This window comes from Suncus etruscus, chromosome 8, assembly GCF_024139225.1.
Source record: "Suncus etruscus isolate mSunEtr1 chromosome 8, mSunEtr1.pri.cur, whole genome shotgun sequence".
In the NCBI taxonomy this organism is placed as follows: domain Eukaryota; kingdom Metazoa; phylum Chordata; class Mammalia; order Eulipotyphla; family Soricidae; genus Suncus; species Suncus etruscus.
This window is the reverse complement of record NC_064855.1, coordinates 804,438-823,168: the sequence shown is the minus strand read 5'-3', so window position 1 is coordinate 823,168 and position 18,731 is coordinate 804,438. Positions and strand designations below refer to the sequence as shown.

Below are 18,731 nucleotides of genomic sequence, written 5' to 3'. Positions count from 1 at the left end.
ATTGTGCTTCTCTTGCATGTGACCGATCCACTTTCAATCCCTGGCATCCATACCCTAGGGTTCCCAGGGCACTGCCAGAAGTGAGCTCAGAGTTCAGACCCAGGAGAAAGCCCTGAGTGTGGGACCCAAAAAGAAAGAAAAACACGATTTTCTATTATTTCCCCCAAGGTAATTCTCTTAGTTAGCTTTCCTAAACATAGAAGCTAACTTCCATGCTCGGGTCCTGTTGGTACTGATTCAAAATCCTATTATATCAGGATTATATTTAAGAAATCCAATCAACCTTCTTTCAGAGGCCTACGTCAATGTCTTTAGTTTAACCTCGCCAGTGCCACTGCTCATAGTATTTTACCTGCCTGGAGAGGCTGAGGACCATATACCCTGGGACGGAGAGGTGGGGTGAAGCTTCCAGTGTACCCCTCGAGTAACAGTTCTAGGGTCAGAGCAATAGTACAGCGGGGAGAGCACTTTCCTTGCACACAGTCCACCTGGATTCGATCTCTAGCATTCCCATATGATCCCCCGAGTGATTCCTTTAAGTGCACTGCCAGGAGGAACTCCTGAGCATTGCCAAGTGTGGCCCAAAAACCAAAACCAAGTCATGGTTCTCATCAGAGCACTTTAGATTAGCAGCGACTTCGGATGGCCCTCTGCAACTTTTTCTGCAAGACGCTGCGAGCATTCAAGTGGGAAATGAAAGATCTTACCTCTGGGGACCAGGAAGAGAGCTCAATGTGCCGGAGCACATGCCTTCCATGCAGAGGCCAGGGCTTACAGCTCAGCACCACAAAGTTCCCCCGAACACTGCTGGATCAGCTCTGGTGACTACCCCCACCCCAGCATCACCAGACTGAGGGCCCTGCCGGACCCAAATTACCAGGAGTGAACCCCAAGTCCTGCTTGGTCACCTCCACAAGCCCCTAAGCACCAAATACAATAAATGAAAAATGACTCTCTTACCTTTCTGTGCTGCTCTCAGCTGCTCCCCCGGAAATCATTAAAAACAAAAACAAAAACAACAGCCAGCACTCCACTTCCCACATCTGACCATCAGATAGACCAAAACAATAAGCAGCTTCTCTCCTCGGGTCCAAGGTCCAGGGCTCAGAGAACTCTGAAGGGGAGGAGTCTGGGGGGGAAGGGGAAAGTCCGGCCCCTCCCCCCCACTGCAGGCCTCAGCGCCCCTCCCAGGGGTGGTTACATGGCTTCATCCAGAGGACTCACTAAGCCAGTCTCTGAAGGGGCAGATCGCAGGAACTATCCCATCTCTGTCTCAGGGAGCAGAAGGCGTGCAGCGTGAAGAAAGGCCCATCTGTCTTCGTGGGGGGCTCGTGAGCTGAAGCGGGCCTTAGAAGAGGCATGGCCCAGGCAGCTGATCTCTGAACCTGTAGAGGATTGAAACGTGAGGCTTGGAACCTAGTGCGTACAGGCGAGCAAGTCTTTCCTGGAACTCCCTCTTTCTACTCCTCTGCTGTGCCCAAAACCCATCAACACTCCACAGGTATATGTCAAAGGAGCCACTCCATCTCCATGCAGGGTTGGGCAAGAGGGGAACACACCACTGGGCTCGGGACAAAGATTCTTATACCTGAGTGCAGCAGCCAAAGGCCCTTTGGAGAAGTCACCTCACCTCCTCCTGACCTCTAAGTCTCCATCGGGCCACTCACCACTCACCGCTCTACTTGTGCTAATCTCTTTAAAGTGTGCACCGTGCTTGAATCTGCCGGCGATGCACTCCTAGTGAAGCCAGCTCTAGTCCAGACCTGGGGGGGTGGTGACACTTTCTATAGCCATGTTTCTCTTGTTCCCGGGGCTCCCCGTCCTTGCTTCTAAAGTGTGCCAGAGACGGGCAACTGCCCCGTACTCTGTAGTGGGACCTCACTTCACAGGGCCACCCCTGAATGCTCTGCTGGAATGTTGTTGCAGGCCCGAACTGTGCCAGCAACGAGCCCTGCAGTGTCTCAGGGGCTCAACCCAGCGGCAGCTCCCCCATCCGCATGCAGGTGGCCCCCGATGTGTGCAAGCACGCACACACAGACACAGACACACACACACACACACACAGGCAACCTCTTCCTGTCGGGGCGTGGCACCCGCCTAATCCCCTCCCTTGCCCCAAACGCAGCTCCTCCCACCTCTCCAAGAGCTGCTCTTGTGCTCAGGGCCGGGGGCTCTCCCTAGGCACTGGCCCCGCCGTCCACCCATGCGTCTCGGTCCTACCCGGTCCGATCGCTACCTGGATCCTGGCTCAGCCCGCCCGGCCTGGCACGCGCCCAGCTCGGCCCCGTCCGAGTCCGGGCCTCGGGCCGGGTCCCCCAGGCCAGCCAGGCCCCACCCCTCGGCCCACCCTCCTCCTCCCCCCCCGCTCCCTCCCGGGCCCGCCGGCCCGCCCCTTTGCGTCACTTCCGCCCCAGGCCGGAAGTGGCGCCCGCCGCCGCGCCGCCCTCCTTCCCCGCCTCCTGGGCCCCCACGCCCCGCGCGCTCGCTGCGGCCCTAACCCTCCCCGGGAGGCCCGCCCCAGCACCTGAGGTGGCTCTGCAGACGCCGCGGCCGGGGGTGAAGGCGACGAGGTGGCGGCGCCGCACGCGGGGGACCGGGGGCCGGGAGGGGCGGGGCCGGGAGGAGAGCCGCGGTCAGCTCGCGGGTCCCGGCCGCCATGTTTGGGGAAGGGCGCATGCGCCGCCGGAAGCCGCCGCCCGCCGGCAGCGTTGGACTTCCGGTGGGGGGGTCTCTCCGCGGGCGGGGCCTTAGGGGTGTGGGCGGGGCTTGGCGCGGCGGCGTTTATGGTGGGTTGGGTGGGGCCGGAGTGGTGTGGGCGTGGTTTTCTCGGGATGGGCGGGGCCTCCCCGAACTACCATCCTCTCCTCTTAAAGGCGCAGTGTGACCGCATGGCCTTGATCCATCCATTTCTGCCAGCAGCCAGGCCCTTTCCAGCTTCAGATGACGTCTGCTGGTGGCTTAAGCCGGCGTTTTTCCACCACTGTGCCGCATCACACTAGTGTGCCCTGAGATATTGTCTGGTGTGCCGTGGGAAAATTTTTGATTTCATTTCCAGCATGCAGCTTCAGCTCACAAATAGACCATTAGATCTTCTCATAATAAAGTCATTATAAAATAACTTATTTGTGTTTCTTTGAATCACTTCATATATAGTCAATATAGGCAAAGAGTTAACATTTTTTAACATTTTTCTAATAATGCTGTGCCTCGGTTTTTTGTTTTTTGTTTTTTTTTCATAGCCAATTTAAGTTTATTAAACATTTCTGAAGAAGTAGAGTGATGACTGGAATCATTCTATCAATATTGACACGTCAGGTATAATTGAAAAAGATTTTATTTTCTAAAAAGTCTTATTTTCTTGAAAAGATGACTAGAAAAATATAATTGATTCCCATTCCCAATTGATAAGACACTGAAACCAGCTGATCACTTGAACATATTAAGTAATCAGTTATTTTTTAAATGATGGACCAAGGAGATTAAACAAGGGATAAGGAAGCTTTTCACCCTGTGGACTCTGGTTTGTCCCCCAACATCGCTAGGACTTTGCACAAAAAAAGGTTGAAAAACACTGGCTTAAGAACTCGGGAAACCTGGGCCTGAGAGATCATGCAGTGGGTAAGGGCTCTTGCCTGGCTCACGACCAATGTGGGTTCCATCTTCAGCATCCCATAGGGTCCCCCGAGAGCACCTCCAGGAGTGAGTCCTGAGCACTGCTCAATCCGAGTGGACCCAAGCAAACCTTCCCCGCAGGAAAATGCTTTTCCCAAGGAAGGTACGATCTGGAAATGCTCACCTTGTCAGTGAGCTCTTCTCTAATACTCTGTCACCCGCCACTCTCGCTCATAGCACAGCCAGCCTCTCTCATGCCTTGTTACAGGTTTCCCATGGCACTCTCTCCGCGCTTGGCCTGTTTGATGCTTCCTGCTTCTCCGCTCTAGATATGAGTCATGCTTCTGGCCCATGGTAAGTGCTCAGCAAGTGTTTGTGGAGTAAATGAATGAATGAATTTATACAACTGATGTTTCAGAATTTTTTAATTGATCGCAATTCTGTGGCGTATCGTTATTAAAGGTCTCTCGTGCACACAATTCCAACACCACCCCTATCACCAGTGCCCGCCTGTCTGCCACAAGGACTCCAGTCCCCTTCTCTCTCAACCTCCCCCAACTCAGTTGTATGGATTAGTCCCTCATTACGTTGCCTTTCGCCCCTTGTTGCTCCCAAGTCCACCTGTGAGAGATCATTCTGTACCCTTTCCTTCTGACATCTCACGTCCCCACGTTGCAGCAGATTGCATGATACTGTTCTTTGTGAGATGATAGCCCACTGCAGACAACGGCTTTTATGATTCCAGTTCAGGGGCTGAGAGAAATCCCCAGCACTGCATGTAATTCCCTTGAGCCCCTGCCAGGCATGATTCCTGAACACAGAGCCAGGACTATAATAAATAACAATTTAAAAATATAATAAAGAATATTTCCACCCAGGTCTCACACTTGTAAGTACACAAATATGGATGTAGACATGGTTCACATATTTTGCATTGTTATTTTTACCACGACACAGATACTGTCGTGATTCCAAATATTTTCCTAATTCTGTACAGATTGTTTTCAATCTGATTTTTGCATGTAGTACAGCATTCTGGTGGTGGGGGTGGAGGTTTTTTTTTTTTGGTTTTTTTTGTTTTTTTTTTTTTTTTGGTTTTTGGAACACACCCAACAGCGCTCAGGGGTTATTTCCTGGCTCTACACTCAGAAATCGCTCCTGGCAGGCTCGGGGGACCATATGGGATGCCAAGGATCAAACCCAGTTGGCTGGGTAGTCCCAGGTTGGCCACATGTAAAGCAAAGGCCCTACCCGTTGTGCTATATTACTCTGGCCCCTATAACTTTTATTGCTTAATATAATCCAAACATACTTACAGGTTAAAAATATGTCCTTTTGTGACATTTTTCATGATCACATGGCATCCCATTATAGAAAGGTACCAAAAATAATTGTTGCCAACTTCCATTTTTGTACGATTCCTGTAGTTAAAATTGGTGTCAAAAGCCCAGATCGTCATCATTGTTATTAATAATGGCTTTTGATACCTGTGAAAGGAAGGAAGGAAGGAAGGAAGGAAGGAAGGAAGGAAGGAAGGAAGGAAGGAAGGGAGGGAGGGAGGGAGGGAGGGAGGGAGGGAGGGAGAGAGGGAGGAAGGAAGAGGAAGCAAGGAAGGAAGAGGAAGGAAAGAAGGAAGGAAGGAAGGACGGACTGCTTTGATTTCTTGTTTTTGCTTTTGGACCACACCTGGAGGTGCTTAGGGCTTACTTCTGGCTCTACACTCAGGGATCATGCTGGAGACCCTCTGAGATGCAGGAAATCAAACCTGGGTGTGACCAGTGTAAAACAAATGCTGCCTGCTGTACAATCCATCTAGTCCCATATTTTGGGGGGTTTGGTTTTGGAGTCATACCTGGTGATGCTCAGGGGTTACTCTTGGCTGTGTGCTCAGAAATCGTTCCTGGCTTGGGGGACCATATGGGACGCCGGGTGATTGAACCATGCCTGGTTTGTCCAGGGTCAATCACGTGCAAGGCAAACGCCCTAACACTGCACAATTACTCCAGCCCTATTTTTAGTTATTTTGAGTAAAATAACTGAAGCCCTGCTTTCAGACTGGTGATAGGAGCAAAGTTTTCTACAAGTCCTCCTACCACCATTGTCTTAATTCTTTGTCATCTTTGTTAATCTGCTAGAACAGTTGATTTGTACTATTGTCATTAAGTAGGAGAAAAATCAACCTTTTGGGGCTTAGGTTTTATTGGGGGGGGCACATTAGTAGTGGGTGCTGCTTCTAGCTTGGTGCTTGGAAACGCAGCCATTTAGGGGATGGACCCCTGGCCTTTGCATGCAGTGTATGTGCGTAATCCTTGAACTCACTTCCCCAGCCACACATTCTGTTTTCTCACATTTTTTGTTCATTTATTTTTGGGCCACATAGTTACTCCTGGCACTATGCTCAGAAATTACTCCTGGCAGTGCTCAGGGGAATATATGGTATCTTGGGGATTAAACCCAAGTCAGCCTCAAGCAAGGCAAATACCCTCCCCACTGTACTTACTACCCATACAGTCCCATATTTCTAATTACCTTTGGGGGAACCATCCTAGATGATGCTCAAAAGTTACTCCGCTCTACCCTCAAGGGTAACTCCTGGTGAGTTCAGAGGACCCATATGGAATGATGGGGATTGAACCCACACCAGTCACATGCAAGGCAAGTGCCCTCCCTTCTGTAGTATTGTTCTGGCCTTTGTACCTCATGTTAGCTCCAGATTCGAGATCTGTCCAGAGAGAACGTGGAGGTGAGTCAGTCCTGCAGTACGCAAGGGAATTTATTCAAAGACCAATGTGCTTGAGCCACCCCTCTCGCAGGAAGAAATGACCCCCTAGTGGGCTCACAAGTCCTTTTTATAAGGATTTAGGGGATGACTTTTAAAACTCTAGTTCATAGTATATATTGCTTCAGACAAACAGCTAAGATTGGTCATAGGCTATAAGTTGTATTAGACAAACGGTTAGGGTTAGGGTGGGTCATAGGTTGTAGGCCCAGTGAAAAGAAAGCATGCATCTCCAGACCCAGGGTGCAGAAGTCAGTTTCTGTAATCGTTTCCAGACTCAGGGTGCAGTGCCATCTGGCCATTTGACTGTTGTTGTATTTCCTGGTATGTACCCATATGGTCTGGTTCCAGGAACTGGTTGTTATTCTGGGCCTAGTCTTTGTTTCTTAAAACTTGAGCCTGTCGTGGCTGTATTTGTCTAAGTATTTGTTGTATTTGTTCAAGTGTCTAAGCAAAGGCAGAGTTATAGAAGCAATGTGCAGTTAAGTTTTTTTTTATGGAACGCTTCATGAATTTGTGTGTCATCCTTGCGCAGGGGCCGTGCTAATCTTCTCTGTATCGTTCCAATTTTAGTATATGTGCTGCCGAAGTGAGCACATGCAGTTGATTTCTAAACCTATATTCTAACGTTCTAACTTTCTGTCTTTTTGTTTGTTTGTTTGTTTTTGGGCTACACCCACTGGTGCTCAGGGGTTACTCTTGGCTCTGCGCTCAGAAATCGCTCCTGGCTCGGGGGACCATATGGAATGCCAGGAATCAAACTTGGGTCTGTCCTGGGTCAACTGTGCAAGGTAAATGCCCTACCACTGTGCTACCACTCTGGCCCTCTAACTTATATTCTAATATTCCCTTCTAACACTCACATTTGTGTATTGCATATTTATATTTTGGACATGTTTGCATTCAATTTGTTCTCATGTGCCAGAACTCTCTGAAGAATACAACATAAAATAGTATTACCTTGACTGCATATACTTTTGTATTTTGGTACCTTAAACCCATTGTACTGTCGTGTTGGCCCCAGGCTACTATGGCTACAGGCTGGGCTAGAGTTTTGTTCCAGATATTCTACCTGTTAGACCAGCAGACAATTTTCTGAACAACCTTTCTTTCTGAACCAACAAAAATAAACTGAGCGCCTGGAGAGATAGCACAGCGGCATTTGCCTTGCAAGCAGCCAATCCAGGACCTAAGGTGATTGGTTCAAATCCTGGTGTCCCATATGGTCCCCTGTGCCTGCCAGGAGCTATTTCTGAGCAGACAGCCAGAAGTAACGCCTGAGCACTGCCGGGTGTGGCCCCAAAAACAAACAAACAAATAAACAAACAAATAAATAAATAAAAACGGAACAAAAAACTGGATAGTCAGTGAGTAATTCATAATAACTCAGTCCTTCCTGCTCACAAAACCTCGTTGGGCCAGTACACTTGTTTTGACCCAGGTTCGATCTCCACCATCCCATCTGGTTCTCTGAGCCCTCCAGGAGTGATTCCTGAGTGCAGAGCCAGGCGTAACCTTTGAGCCTCATCAGGTATGACCCCAAACAAACAAAAAAAAAACAAAAAAATTTTCTCTCAGAAGTTTCATCTTAAGCGCCAACCCCAGTCACATTAGACTTCAGTTTCCAACCTTTCCCAACGGCAAAGAAGCCAGGCAGGGACAGCTAAGTCAGAGTCCTACCAAATGTATTGGGTCTTCCGGACTGCTTCGGTGGCTGTGAATCCTGGCACTGTGGCAGTCAGTGCAACTACGATAAGTTCTGTGACTGCTTTTATTTTGTGTGTAGTGCCAGGGATAGAACCCAGGGCCCCACTTCTGCAAGGCGTCACTTTACCGCTAAGCTACATTTCGGCCCCTTCAGTGAATTTTTATGACCATTCATAAAGCTTCTTCCACCCACACCCACACCTGCTTGGTATTAAAAGTTTTTTTTATTTTTGGAAGCCATACCTAGTGGGTGGCTCTCAGGAATCACTCCTGGCAGCCTCGGGTGACCATGTGGGATGCTGGGGATCGAAACCAGGCCGGCTACATGCAAGGTAAGTGCCGTACCCACTGTATTATCACTCCAGCCCCTTTCCAAGCCTTTTAAAGAGTGGAGCACAATCTCTAGAACAGGTTTGTACAAGTAGATAAGCAGGATAGGAGGGCATCACAATAGTTGGGAATGGGGTTACAATAGAGAGGTTATTTTAGCAGCTAACAATGGGAAAAGCCCTGTCTTTAGTCTTTATCAAAAAGGATTATTTTCAGAGTCAGTAGCTCTAAGAAAGTCCCTGTTACTGGTCTTGGGTGATTATTTTTACCCAGATGTTAGTTTCAGTTGACACTTCCCCAGAAAGTGTCAATCACTGATCACAAATACAAGACATTTTTTCAGGGTTATTTCTGGGATTTTTGTCTCTTAAAAACAAAACAAAACAAAACAAAACACAGGGCCAGAGCAATAGTACAATGGGTAGGTTGTTTGCCTTGCACCAGGCTGACCCTGGTTTGTTCCTCGGCATCCCATATGATTCCCCAAGTCTGCCAGGAGTCACTCCTGAGCGCCTCAGGGTTTGGCCCAAAAACAACAAAACAAAACTTTTGGTCTGAGGATAAGATGGTTGCCCTGTGTCAAACCATTACAGTGATGATGTGTCTCTGTTCATCTGTGATTTCCGTGAAAACCGTCCCTCACAGTTTCCAAGAATAAAAATACTGAGTAATAAAGATGCTTGACTCAGAACTGAGTTAGAAAGTAGAAAAGTGGGGCCGGAGAGATAGCATGGAGGTAAGGTGTTTGCCTTTCATGCAGAAGGTCGGTAGTTCGAATCCCGGCATCCCATATGGACTCCCGAGCCTACCAGGAGCAATTTCTGAGCATAGAGCCAGGAGTAACCCTTGAGCACTAACGGGTGTGACCCAAAAACCAAAAAAAAAAAAAAAAAAAAAAAAGTAGAAAAGTTTCTTGGAATTAGAGGAGAAGGGGAATCAGAACTCCCCGGGCAGGTAGGAACTTAGTATAGGACTAAGTTAACTAAGGCTTGTTTTTTGGACCTTTTTTTTTTTTTTTTTTAAGGAAAACTGGGGCTGTTAGACAATGTAAGTTTCTGAGTAGGACCTTTTATTGTATTTATTTTTTTGGTTTTAGGGCCACATCCAGCAGCACTTGGGTTACTCCTGGCTTCGTGCTCTGAAATCACTTTTGGCAGGCTTGGTAGACTCTATGAGATACTGGGGATTGAACCTGGATCAGCCACATGCAAGGCAAATGCTCTCCCCACTGTGCTATTGTCCCAGGCTCCTAGGCCCTTTATTTTACATTTGTGCTTGGGGGGCCATATCTGGAAGTATTTAGGGGTTTGAGGTTACTTAATACTGGCTCTGCAGTCAGAATCAATCCTGGCAGTGCTCAGGGGACCATGTGGAGTGTCAGAGATTGAACCCATGTTGGCCATGTGCAAGGTAAATGCCCTTCTGCTGTACTATTTTTCCATCTCCAACAAAACAAATGTTTCATTTTTGGATTGAAAACCTGGAGTGAGCTGCAAAAGCCTGTTACTTCACTAGCTATACTAGTTATCCTCTGGAAACTGGGCAGGACAAATTGTAAAAGGAAGAAAAGGGGCCAGTGACATAGTACAATGGTGAAAGCACTTGCCTTGCATGAGGTATTCCAGGTTCCATCCCCTGAACCACCAGGAGAGGTCCCTCAGCACAGAACCAGAAGTAAGTGCTGAGCACCATTGGGTGTGGCCCCAAATCCTCCCCCGACGAATAAGCAAGAAAAGGGCCATCTTGTTTGGGAACTCCTTCCCTACCTGTCCTCTTCACAATGCCTGCTGTGTGACCTACGAGGATTCACCCCCAGTAACTTCTGACCTTTGTGGACAACAACCCTTCTAAATCAGCAGAACTCCGGGGGCACCTAGGGGGCACATCTAGGTGGCCTGAGTGTGACATGCCTTCTAGGGGGCCAAGAAAGCTATTTCGTGGAATTTCAGTGGAATTTGGTGTGAACGATAAAACGAATGGGGTCACTTAGCTATGAGCTGTAAAGAAGAGATCAGTCCATGAATATCCATTTGGGGAGGAGGAGGGGCCATGCCCATCTGTGATCGGGGTTACTCCTGGCTCTGCACTCAGTAATCCCTCCTGGTGGTGCTCAGAGGGACCCTATGGGATGCTGGACACAGAACCAGGTCAGCCATGTGCAAGACAAGCAACCTCCCTGCTGCTCTGTCACTCCAATCCCTGGTCTGGTCTCATGTCACGTGTTCTCATTCTGAGTTGAATGTGGCACTGTTCTCCCTAAAATCTCCTTCCTCTTCCTGGTTAATACCACTCTGGGGGGGGATCCAGAGAATCTGTGCAGGGTAAGTGGTGGTGTAGACATGTGCAGCCTCAGAAGAAACTCAGGTCAAGAGGAAAAACCAATAGTCTGTGGGACCCCTGGAGGCTATGATCAGCGTTGAGAGAGAGGGTAAGACATAGTATTTTGTTTTGTTTTGTTTTGTTTTAGGCTCTCACCTGGTGGTGTTCAGGGCTCATTCCTGGCAGGGGCAACAGCATACGTGGTGCTCAGGATTGAATGCATTTTGGCTGTGTGCAAGACAAGTGTCCTACCCACTGTACTAGTGCTCTAATCTGGTACACAGAAATGTTTTTAAACATTGTACCAATAACAGGGAAGACATTAATAATTCCAGAATAAAATCTAAATATAGGTCTGGAGCAATAGTACAGCAGGTAGCATACTGGCCTTGAAGATGACTTGGATTTAACCCTCGGGGTACCCTTAGCCCCTCCAGGAGTGATCCTTGAGTGTACAGCTATGACTAAGCCCTGAGCAACTGTAGGTGTGCCCCCCAAAGAAAAAGAAAAAGATTCAAGTACAAAATAAAATGTAATGCAATACATTTTAGATGCCAAAATTGAAACTTATTTATGTAAATGAGAGCAGGCATGTTTATTCCATGGTTTTAATTTCTTTCTATGGGTTAAAATCATAGAACAATCAGTTGCTACAAATTTACTCTGATTTATTTTCTGTCCAATTCATTGGCCATTCCTTTTAGTTTTGTTGGAGTAAACAATACAAAGCATGTTGCCAAGTGCCTGCCAAATGGGGGTTGGCGGGCATGGAGAGGCGGGAGGAATCTGGGGGACATTGGTAGAGGGAAAGGGACGCTGATAGTGGGATTGGTGTTGGAACCTTTCATGCACGAAACTAATTACGAACACCTTTATAAAGCACAGTTTCTTTATAAATATATTTAAAATTTTTTTTAATTGGGTAGGAAAGATATAAAGTGTGAGAGATGGAACCAAACCAAAAGCAAATATTTTGTAAAGGAAGAAATGTGATCGAGTGAGTGTGATGGATCTTTGGGTGAAAATGAGCGAAATGTAGAGATTCCAGTAAACCAATTCTCCAAGGTAACAATTGAGCCAAGAAAGTGTTAGTCCTTCAGTTGCAAAATGTACAAATTTCCAGCCAGAGGGCCAACTTTGTGGGGGAATGGAAAAACAGGACAGCATTCCAAGAATGATGATGCATTGTTTTCTATTATGAATGGTAGGAAAGGGAACAGGAGATTACTCAACGGTTAGAACGCCAGCTGGGCAAAGCATGAAGTTGCTGTGGAGACCGTCGTACTGAACCCCACATGCTTTCATGGGGTCTCAGTAGATGTGTGGTCTTCTGACTTCCAGCAGTGCACAGGAATCACTCCTGGTGAGGTTTGGGAGATCATAAGGGGTTCTGAGGATGGAACCCAGTGTGCAAGGTGAGCACACTCCCCACTGTACCATGACTATCGTCCCTCTCCTGTACTCTTGTAACCAAGTGTGTCCTCAGAAGAGCAAACAAGGGAGGGGAGAAGGAAAACAAGGCAAGGAAGAACAACCTACAAAGGAAGTAAGTATGGGCAACCCAGCGCCACATTGACTCACATGCCTTGGGAGAAGGTTCTGTCTTCCAGTGACTGAAGGCCTTGAACAGAGGGAGAAGTACATGACTTGCCTGTAAAGGACCGAGGTTCAGAACCCAGCCCTGTCACAAATAGCAAAACAAGAACTGAATAGAGATAGCACAGCGGCAGGGTGTTTGCCTTGCACATGACCAACCTAGGACTGAATTCCCAGCATCCCATGCCACGAGTGACTTCTGAGAGCAGAGCTAGGAATAACTCCTAAGCACCGCTGGGTGGGCCCAAAACAAACAAACAAAAAGAATCGAAAATAATTGCTCCACCACAGGCTAGAGCGAAATACAGTAACACGTAAGCTGGCCCGAGTTCAACCCCTGGCACAATATTAGGTCCCCTGTGCACTTGTAGGTGTGACCCAAACACCACAAAGCTCAACCACAGAGCTCTCTCTGTCCCTGGACAAGTTGGTTTGGTGTTTTGGGGAGAGTTTTTTTTTTAATATTTTATTTAAAGAAAATGTATCGCATAGTTAACCATAATACATTTGTTTCCAGATAAATGAAAGCAAAATTATTGAAAACAATAGAAAAAAAAAGAGAAGTTTTAAAAAACAAAAAGTACTGTAGCAAGCATATTTTTGAAAATTATTATATCTCCAATGAAGTCGTAATATATGGCAGAAGGTTTAGTAAGCCCTTATTGTTAGCTGTCCATTCTGTTCTATTGGTGTGTTTCTATAGGGATGACAGAATCAAACAAATGAAATTATCCAGAAATTGAAAGCACTATTGATACTGTGACTTTTAGGGGCATGCACTCAGCTGCCAGGCCTCCCAGAAAAGGAGATGGGGGTGTGTGCCTGCATTCACTCCAAAAAACCCTAATGATATCATCTTACGAACTGGCATACCTGAAGTGTGGTCAGATTGGGGTCCCCGAAGGGAATTGTAGAGGGTCACAAGAGGCAGAGCCATTGAGGAAATGGGGATTCTGGGTGATGGATGCAGCAGGCATGGCTTCAGTTTGAGGGGGAGGGTCAGCTTGCCCTCTCTGGGAGGGTTTTTTAATTTTGCTTTTTGGGGGGGCGCATATCACTGTACTCAGTAGCGACTGAGTCCACTTTAGGATTCCAGCATCATATCCTGTGTCCTCAACAGACAATTGTGCCAGAGTATTGTTAGGCCGGAATCACAGAGATACCGGAGATAAAGAATAGAAAGTGTATGAGACAGCTCAGTAGTGAGGGTCCCAGGCCAAAGAGACCTGGCATGTACCTTATGTGCCTTCTACACAAAGGCAGGAAAGCCATATTCTTACCTCACTGACTTATAGCAAGGTCACAGAGGTTAGGGTCTCCTCGACTCCGGTGAGGTTTAACACATCAAATTTATGAGGCTGTCTTAACTGCTCACTTGTCTCAGGGGTGGTGGCTCCTGGGGTGTTTTCCCTGTCTCTTATTTCCAACCCATCCAGGAAGTGTTCCTTCTGAGGTGAGACTGCTGTGTCTGAACATACCCAAAATAAACAATTCATGGCAATAGGATATCCTGACATACATACGTCCATCACCCTCACTTCAGGCAGTTCTAATTTTGGCTTCCAGCCAGGAATTGCCTCTGTTTAAGGCTCAACTCAGACAAGGGGGGTGGGCTGTTAATTTTTGCAGGTTTCACAGTATAAACAAGGGTTCACCCATGTAAGGCCTGTGCTCCATATCTTTGCACCATTTCCTCATCCACCCCTCCCCCAGGAAATAGTTGGAACTCCTCTGTGATTAAGTTTCCTTTCCTGGTTGGTGAGAAATAAATAGTGGTTTTCTTCTAAAGACCCAGAGGCTGGAGAGATAGTATAATGGGTAGGGTGCTTGCTTTTCATGCAGAAGATCTGTATTTGATTCTTGTCACCCCGTAAGGTCACCCTAGAACTGCCAGGAGTGACCCGTGAACACAGAGCCAGGATACATCCTGAGCACCACCGAGTGTGGCCCAAAAACAAAAGTATGTGACTGGAGAGAGAACATTGGGTAGAGCACTTGCCTCACATGTGGTCTATCCGGATTCCATTCCCCAGGAGTAATTTCTGAATGCAGAACCAGGAGTAATCTCTAAGCATTGCCAGGTGTGACCCAAAAATTGAATAAAACAACAGAGCTAAGCAATGCTATGGACCTAAGCATACTATTATCTTGTTATAAAAAAGTGGAAAAGGATTAACTAGTAATTTACTGGGAACAAGTCTGGAATGATAGCATAACCCTACTAAATCCTCTGATCCCACAGAGGCTGAAATACACTGACAAGCCTCTTTTTTTTTTTTTTAATTTTTATTTTTAATTATGAGAACAAGGGTGCAAAGAAAGAGGACAAGGTAAAGTTACAGTGGAAGGACAATCACCCATAACATAATTCTCAGAAGTCCCCTTGCTGATATCTTAACTTTGAAATTTCAGGCAAAGAACATTAAGATAAATAAGACAGAATCCATGTACAATTACTTTGTCCCTCAAGTCCCCAGACTGTAACACATTATAATATTTCTTAACAGTACACAAGGCAATCTAAAGCCATAAAACTTACGTAACTCCTTAAACATTACAGGCATAGTATTTTACATTTCCATATACATGCATATTAGCTTAAGTTAACCTCAAATTTTAAGTGAGTTCTTTTTAAGGATTAGAGTCAAAGGAGCACAGTAAAAGTGGTGTTAGAGTGGCAATTGTTGTTTGCATAGGCCCACCAAAATATGAGGGACATGGAAAGAAATAACCTTGGCCTAAGTACAAAGAGACCAGACCCCTGAAGTTTCCTGGCACAAGACCAAGTCTAGGCTCCAGGCAAGTTAGATCGTCCAATCCAATACATTGTCTGTAGTGCCAACACACTTTTATTTTTCACACAGTCTCTATTGTTGGTATCATGTTTTTGTATTAAAGATCCTGGAATCTGCATATCTTACATTGAAGTCAGGATGTGGAGCATCCTCTCCTTTCACCTCACAATCAAAGGGCAATGCAGGGGGCCCTGTCCTGTAAGCAGGTCGTTGTTGTTGTTAAATCTTCTCAGTGTTAAGGGAAGTCTCTTTTGAGCAGGTCGAAGTCTGAGCAGTGTAGGTCTTCTGTGGTAGAGGATTGCTTCCAGGTGATGTTATAGACTAGCCTGGATGTTTCGTGGATGACTTCCCTGGTTCAGGGGAGAATGGATTATGCCCTTTCTTCTGAGGTCTGTGCCAGGTCATTATGTCAATGTTCAGGGTGTAAGGTCCCTTTGCACTACAAGATTTGACAAGCCTCTTCATGACTTCCACATCCAGCACTTCATCTCCCATCTCATCTGGTATCATACTTTTCTTTTTCTTTCTTGGCCACACCTAGCAGTGCTCTGGGGTGACTCCTGCCTTTGCTCTCAGGGATCATTCCCGGAGATACTTGGGACCATTTGGGATGCCTGGGATCGAACCCCTGCCTGTATGGCCATGTGCAAAGCAAAAATGCTGTCCTATGTCTTGGCCCCATAGGCTGTAAGTGTTGTGGTCCGAGGGGAGGTGTGTGTACTGAAAGCATTTGATGACACAAGCAAGAGACACCAGGACTGGATCTGTGCTCTCGGCTGCTCTCACGGTTCAGCTTATTGCACACATTCCAGCTGATTCTCCTCCCATGTTCAAAGGCAGCTGGAAAACCAGCCTCCCAAGATGAGCTGGGCCCTGCCGGCTACCACTGCCTGCCCCCGAGAGTTTCTGTTTTGCGGCACTCCGGAGTTACTCTTGGCTCTGCACTCAGGGAATCGCTCGCTCCTGGCAGTCTCAGGGGACCCTGTGGGATGCTGGAGACAGAACCCAGGTTGGCCACGTGCAAGAGAACGCTCTGCCTGTTGTGTTATTATTCCAGCTCCCCGTTTCCTTTTTTTATTTTATCTTGGGTGAAATTTCCATTTTCTGCTTCAAAGCAGAGAAGAGAGAATGAGTTGAAATTTTGAATCCAAATGTCTTCACTTTGGTCTCAGGAGAGAGTGAGGGTACATATCTTCCCCATCTGTTCCAGCAATCCTGGGAAAGCACCCCAGATCAAAACCGGTCATGAATAGGTGACGGCATTTGATTTCTAGAAGACTGCTCTGACCTACAGGATAAGACTTCCCTTTTGGGTGGTGGGAGTTGGTGGGGGGCTTTTTTGGGGATGTGTATGTGTAATACACTCATCAGTGCTCCTGATGCGAGCTCTGGGAGCCACATGGGATAAGGGAAATTGAAGCCAGGTCTGCCACATACATGCAAGGCTAGTTTCCTCCCCACTCCACTCTCTTCAGCCCCCATCCAGTGATTTGGACAGATGTCCTCAGGCTGAGTTTCTGCTCAATGCATCCTAGCAGCTTATGGCTACAGAACAAATGATCTGCAGTTCATCAAAAAGTGAAGGGCTGGGGCTGGAGCAATAGCACAGTGGGGAGGACATTTACCTTGCAGTAGCTGACCAGGATTCAATCCTCAGGATTGCAGATGATCCCTAGAGCCGTGCCAGCAGTGATCCCTGAGCACAGGACCAGGAATAAGCCCTGTGTGTGGCCCCAAAAGCGGTGGGGGGAGCGCCCAAAGGTCTGTCTGTCACATTAGTGGACACAGTGATGAACCAGCTACTGCCTGTCTGACTCTCTGAACTTGGCCCCTGGGGACAGGCTCTTCTCCCCAAGGGTGCCACCTATGCCCCGAGCAAGGAGAAACAGCTTAGAACACACTGTCACTTCTGCCCACACTTCTGTGGCCAGCAGCAATGGTACGATGGGCAGGTTCTCCCCTGCCCCATTCCTGGTTTTGTACTGAGATATCACTCCTGGTGGGCCTTGGGACATTCTATATGGTGCCAAAGATAGGACCTCGGTCTGCTGCTTTACAATCTTTCTTGCTTCTACTCATTTCTTTTTCTTTCTTGGGGGTGGTGGTGGTGGTGGTTCACTGTCAATGCTCAGGACTTACTCCTGGTTTTGCAAGCAGGAATTACTCCTGGCGGTGCTCTGGGGACCATCTGGGATGCTGGGGATTGAACCCAGGTTGGCTGTGTGCAAGACAAGTGCCTTACTCACCGTTCTATTTTTCTGACCCTCTTTTCTTTTTCATTTTGAGCTTCTCAAGTGGTGCTTATCAATCTCGTCTAGCTTCGTGCTCTGGCGTTGCCCCCTACAGAGCTCTGTGAACCATGCAGTGAATGGAGCCAGGCCTCCCACATTCAGAGCCTGCACTTCTCCCTTGGTGCTGCATTCCAACCCTATTCATGATTCAAATCAAGATCATCAAGATCTTTGTGCGAGGTAGTGGCACAAGACTTTGGGAAGAGTGACAGGGCTTTGGGAGAAGTGACAGCCAGGAAACACAAACTTGACTATTATGTTTTCCGTGGCCATGATTACAGAGTGTGATAGGATCGCAACAAGAGAGCACAGTAAACTGAAATATTCGTACAGGGGCCAGAGAGATGTTATAGCAGATTCGACATTTGTCTTGCATGCAGTCGCCTGGGGTTTGATCCCCAAATTCCACCAGGAATGATCTCTGAGTGGAAAAGAGATTTGCCTTGTTTAGGGGGTATGGCCCCAAAAAGAAAGCAAGAAACACACAAAAGATATATTTGTGCAAAATTTTTGAGCCATACTGACTTTGTTGTTATTTGGTACTCAAGATGATAATAAGACCAAACAAGGAATGGACTGGGCCCCTCTCACCCAAACCTATACATTCCTCGGTGCCAGTCAAACCACTTTTCTAATCGTTGGTGCCAGAAGGCAAGCACGAACCCTACACATTCTTCAGAGCCAGCTAAGCAGGACTTTGACTGCAAACCTGGCTTAAGGGATTTTTTGGGGGGGGAACCACACCTGGAGGTGCTCAGGGCTTACTCTGGACTCTGCTTGGGGATCACTCCTGGCATTGTTTGGAGCAGGGGATCTTCAAACTATGGCCTGTGGGCCACATGGAGACCACTGGACATTTATCTGGCCAGCTGGTTTTTTTTGTGTGTGTGTGTGTGGTTTTTGGGTCACACCCAGCAGTGCTCAGGGGTTATTCCTGGCTCCAGGCTCAGAAATTGCTCCTGGTAGGCATGGGGAACCATATGGGACGCCGGGATTCGAACCGATGACCTCCTGCATGAAAGGCAAACGCCTTACCTCCATGCTATCTCTCCGGCCCCAGCTGGGTGTTTTTGATACAGCTATCCTCCTTAACAGCAGTCCCAGGCCCACAGTACATGTATGTGGGATGTGCACCGTATTCCCCAACTCCCCTCCTTCTCTTTGTTTTTCTATTTCTCCTCTCAGTCCCTGGCAGAAATCCTCAAACTAAGTCTGCCAAAAGCAGGCCCATAATTCCCATTGAAATACTGGTAAGTTTGTGGATTTAACTTTACTTATTCTTCACTTTAAATATTGCATTTG

At 47.4% G+C, this 18,731-nt stretch overlaps 1 protein-coding gene and 1 non-coding gene across 2 annotated transcripts; both read right to left on the bottom strand.

Annotated features, from left to right (window-relative positions):
- Positions 1 to 964: 964 nt before the first annotated feature.
- Positions 965 to 5,071, bottom strand: LOC126016405 (uncharacterized). The gene is made up of 3 exons (XM_049778978.1): positions 5,015 to 5,071; positions 2,525 to 2,851; positions 965 to 1,385 (listed from the first exon to the last, which is right to left on the bottom strand). Exons 1-3 carry the CDS (start codon positions 5,069 to 5,071, stop codon positions 1,224 to 1,226), a joined length of 546 nt encoding a protein of 181 aa, XP_049634935.1. The 3' UTR covers positions 965 to 1,223.
- A 1,810-nt stretch (positions 5,072 to 6,881) lies between these two features.
- LOC126016994 (U6 spliceosomal RNA) lies at positions 6,882 to 6,988 on the bottom strand. The gene has a single exon (XR_007498673.1). It is a non-coding gene; the product is annotated as a U6 spliceosomal RNA (small nuclear RNA).
- Between the last annotated feature and the right edge of the window lie 11,743 nt (positions 6,989 to 18,731).